General features: G+C 38.1%; 1 protein-coding gene across 1 annotated transcript; it reads right to left on the bottom strand.

Moving 5' to 3' along the window:
- Positions 1 to 2,762: 2,762 nt before the first annotated feature.
- On the bottom strand, positions 2,763 to 4,014 carry LOC133096091 (tumor susceptibility gene 101 protein-like). The gene is given in 2 exon segments (XM_061197549.1): positions 2,763 to 3,331; positions 3,334 to 4,014. Coding segments are annotated over 2 exon segments (1,176 nt in total). The 3' UTR covers positions 2,763 to 2,836.
- Positions 4,015 to 4,837: the final 823 nt, after the last annotated feature.

Here is a 4,837-nt window from a genome sequence, read left to right as displayed (position 1 = left end):
CAAAAGAAAGTAATAAAGGAGAAAGTAATAAAGACATGAGATATACACAAAACAAATAGCAAATGGAATATGTAGATCCAAACATACCAATAATAACATTAAATGTGGATAGACACACCATGCAAAAGACAGAAACTGTCATAGTAGACAAGTTAATAAGATCCGATTATATGCTGTCTATAAGAGACATGTACTGACATTCAAGGACACCAACAGGTTAAAAATAAAAGTATGGAAAAAAGATATATCGTGCAAACAACAACGAGACAGTTGGAGTGGCTGTAGAATTATCAGGCAAAATAGGTCTTGAGACAAAGGGTCATTTTATAATCATATAAGGGAAAATTCATCAGGAAGGCAGAATAGTTATAAATATATATGCACTTAATAACAAAACCCCAAAATATAATAAGTAAAACCCCACAGAATTAAAGGGAAAACAATACACAATTCAGCAATAATATTTGGAGACTTCAGTACCCCTCTCTCAGTAATGGATAGAGCAACTAGACAGAAAATCAAGGATGTAGAAGATTCGTACAACACTATTGACAAACTTGACCCAACTGACCTCTATAGAACACTTCCCCTAACCACAGGAGAACACACTTTCCTCTCAAGCACACATGGACTCTTCTTGAGGAAAGGCCATGTCTAGGCCATAAAACAATTGGGAAGCCGTTGCAGGACCAGCTGCTGCTTCATACCAGTGAGGTAAATCAACAGACCACCACCAACAAAGTGAGTGTGGAGGTCCCAACACGTACAAAGATTCTGCAATTTTCCTTCTATACTACTCCTTGGAGTTTCTGAGCTCACGGAAGACCTAGACCTTCCTTTAAAGGATCTCCAACTACTTAAATCAGATCCACCCATAATAATCTTCCTTTTGATTAAATGTCAATTGACTAATTGACTCTAATTACTTCTGCACGATCCCTTCACAGCAGCAATTACAATGTATTTGATTGAATAAGGGAGAGAAGGTGCATGTATGCTACAAAATGGCATTTTCCTCCCTATGTCCTCCAATCACAAGGGACTATCCCTTGCAGTATGCCGTAGCCAGAAAGGTACTGGAAAGGGCATTCTAGGGAATGTAGTATAGGACGTAAAGGCATTCAATTAATAATTAAAAATCTTCCCACAAAGAAAAGCCTAGACCCAGATGGCTTCATTGTCGAATTCTACCAAACATTTAGACTATAAATACTGCTAATTCTTTACAAACTCCTCCAGGAAATAGGAGAGGAGGGAATACTTCCCAACTCAGTCTATGAGGCCAGTTATTACTCTGATACCAAAGCCAGACAGAGACATCACAAGAAAAGAAAACTCAGACCAACATCCCTTGGGAATATAGATACAAAAATCCTCAAAAAATATTGGCAAACCAAATCAAGAAATGTATAAAAAGGATTATACACATGATCAAATGGAATTCATTCCAGGAATTCAAGGTTGATTTAACAGCTGAAAATCAATTAGTACAGAATACCAACAGGACAAAAACCATGATATAGACAGAGAAAGCATTTGACAAAATCCAACACCCATTTATGATACAAACTTTGGACTACCTAGGAACAGAAAAAAACTTCTTCAACTAGATACAGGGCATTTATGAAAAACTAATAGCTAGTGTCATATTTAAATGTGAAAGACTACATATTTTCTTCCTAAGATCAGAAAAAGGCAAGGACATCCAATCACACCACTTTTATTCAACATTGGAAGTTCTAGCTAGTGCATTAAGGCAAAAAAAGGAATAAAAGGCATTAAAATTGTAAAGGGAGAAGTAAAACCGTCTTTATTCACAGATGATATGATCTCAGATGTGTAAATCCTAAGTAATCCATACACACACACAAACCTACATGAACTAAAAAACAACTTCAGCAAGATTGCAGGATATAAATCAATATACAACATTCAATTGTATTTCTGCATACTAGCAATAAACAATCTTAAATGAAATTAAGAAAACAATTCCATTTATAATAAATACTTAGGAATAAAATTTAAAAAGAAAGTATAAAACATACACCGAAAATTATAAACACTGTTGAGAGAAATTAAGATCAAAATAAATGGGGAGATGCTTATGTTCATGAATTAGAATTGTTAAGCTATTGTTAAGATATTATAAGCAATATTGTTAAGATGACAATTCTTCCCAAACTGACCTGTAGTTTCCACACAAATCCTATGACATCCTAGCAGTTTTTCTTGCAGAAGTGAACAAGCAAATGCTCAGAATAGCCAGTCTTGAAAAAAGAGAAACAAAATTGGAGGACCTATATATAGGTCTATATAGGAATATAAAAAGAACTCTTACAACTTAGTAAAAATAAAATAAATAACGCAGCAAATGGGTAAAAATTTGAACAGACATTTCACCAAAGAAGGTATATAAATAGCTGCGAAAAGATGCTCAACATCATTAAGGAAATGAAAATATAAACCACGAGATCCAATTACATAACCACTAGTATGGCTAAAAAAAACCCAACAGATAATAACAAGTGTTATAATAACAAGTGATAAGGATGTGGAGAAAGTGAAAGCCTCATACTTTTTTTTTTATGCAACAAATTTTATTTAGCATAGTCAGTCCCAACATTCAGCACAAAAAGAGTTTACAGAGGATAGAAAGTGCATTAATAAAAGCCAGTCTTTACCAAAAGAAAACAGAAAATATATTATTGATTCAAAATATTTTACACTTGAATGATAAACTGCAATAACTTATTCTGGGCACCTACTGATGTAAGAGAAAGGAAGGGAAGAAAATAATGCTTTAGGAGAGCTCAATCTCCAGCTGGTATCACAGGAGTCAGTAGAGGTCACTGAGACCGGCAGTCTTTCTTGCTTCCTGCATTAATGCCCTCAGCTGGAACTGGTTACAGGACAGAAGACATACATGCTTCAGGAAGACGTCCAGGTCTATTACTCCCCGCCTCAAGGCTTCTCCCAGGTAAAAGATAGTGTCTTCAATAGCATTTTCCTCTGCATACAGATTTAAGATCTGTTTGTATAGTGGGGCTGTGGGAATGATAACTTCATCAATATCATTGTTTTCAGATTGATTTTCCATTTTCTCCAGAGTAGAACTGAGTTCTTCATCCTTCTTTCTCAAAAGTTCTATGTTTTTATCAACCTCAGCTACTTCTTGATCTAAACAGGTAACCATCTCTTCCAGTTTCTGGTGACCTTTTTTCAGGTCTTCTTCTGTTCGTTTCAAGGCATTGAGCTCTGCCTGGGCACGATCCATTTCTTCCTTCATCCGCCATCTCAGTTTGTCACTGCCTGCTGAGATGAGAGAGGCTCGGGTAGTGTGTCCTCGCTGATTGTGCCAGCCCTACTGGGACCAACAGTGGTCACAGGAGGCTGGGAAGGGTACTGGGAACTTGTTGTAACAGGATACTGACCTCCAGGTGGGTAAGGACAGCCTGGGTAACCACTGGGGTTGGGAGGGTATCCAGATGGGTATGCAGAAATTCCACTTGGCATGCCTGGCACGTAGGAAGTATTTGGTGGCCCTGTTGCCTGGTATGGTGGATAGGATGACGAAATAGTAGGACGAGAAAAGACTGGAGGTTCTTCTCCAAACACTACAATCATGACTTGAATAAACCCCAACGAGTCTGACTGTGAGTGTTTCCATTCATGTAGATAAGGAAGATATATCTTCCCATTAGCATCCACATGCTTTCCTGTTTTAATAGTCATTGAACTAGTAGGCTTAACAAAACAGATAGGGGGATTATATGGGTATGTGTCCAGCAGCCAGAGGCATATTGGATTATTTATATGTATACCTCTATAAGGAACAGGAATTATTCCAGTGAGGTTCATTAGCTTCCTGGAACTGCCATCATTAAAAACATACGAATCCAATACAGGTTTGAGATCTTTGTATAAAGTGATAACACTGACAGTTTCACGTACAGTTGGGTCTCTGTATTTGAACTTGGACACCATTTTCTTGAGCTGTCTCTCTGACCGTGCCATGGCGGCCGCCTCATGACTCCCATCCCCGCAGGCAGAGGGTCAGCCGCTCCGGGGTCGCCCCACACAATCGCACACCCAAGCCTCATACATTTTTTGGCAGGGATGTAAAATGATGCAGGCACTTTGGAAAACAGTCTGGCAGTTCCTTAAAATGCTAAACATACATTTACCATATGACCCAGAAATTTCACTCCTAAAGGTCTCCCTGAGAGAAACAAAATCAGGAGCACACCAGCATTAGCCATAATAGTCAAAAAGTGGAAACCATCGCAATGCCCACCAACTAGAGAATGGAGAAACAAAGTGTAGTCTATTCCTACAATGGAATGCTTTTAAAAGGAATGAAGTATATACGCTACAACGTGGATAAGCCTCAAAAACATGATGGTAAGTAAAAGTAGCCAGAAGTAAAAGACCACTTATTTCATGATTCCATTCCTATGAAATGTCCGTAACAGGGAACTCTATGGAGACAGAAAGTAGACTAGTGGTTCCCCAGGGCTGCACTGGAACCTGGAATTGACTATAATTAGGCATGAGAGACCTTCTGAGGTTGATGGCAGTGTTCTAAAATTAGATTGTGGTGATGGTTGTAAAGCTCTGCAAATTTACTAAAAATCATTAAAGTTTACACTTGCAATAGGTGAATTTTGGGAATTCTCTGGCAGTTCAGTGGTGAGAACCCTGTGCTTCCACTGCAGGGGGTACGGGTTCGATCCCTGGTCGGGGATCTACCACTTGTGCAGCGTGGCCGAAAAAAAAAAAAATCCAAAATAAACGAATTTTATGGTTTGTAAATTATGATTTAATAAAGTTGTTTTTA

Source organism: Eubalaena glacialis, chromosome 8 (assembly GCF_028564815.1).
Source record: "Eubalaena glacialis isolate mEubGla1 chromosome 8, mEubGla1.1.hap2.+ XY, whole genome shotgun sequence".
NCBI classification, from domain to species: Eukaryota; Metazoa; Chordata; class Mammalia; order Artiodactyla; family Balaenidae; genus Eubalaena; species Eubalaena glacialis.
Note: the sequence above shows the minus strand (reverse complement) of the source record. Positions and strands in the feature narration are given on the sequence as shown.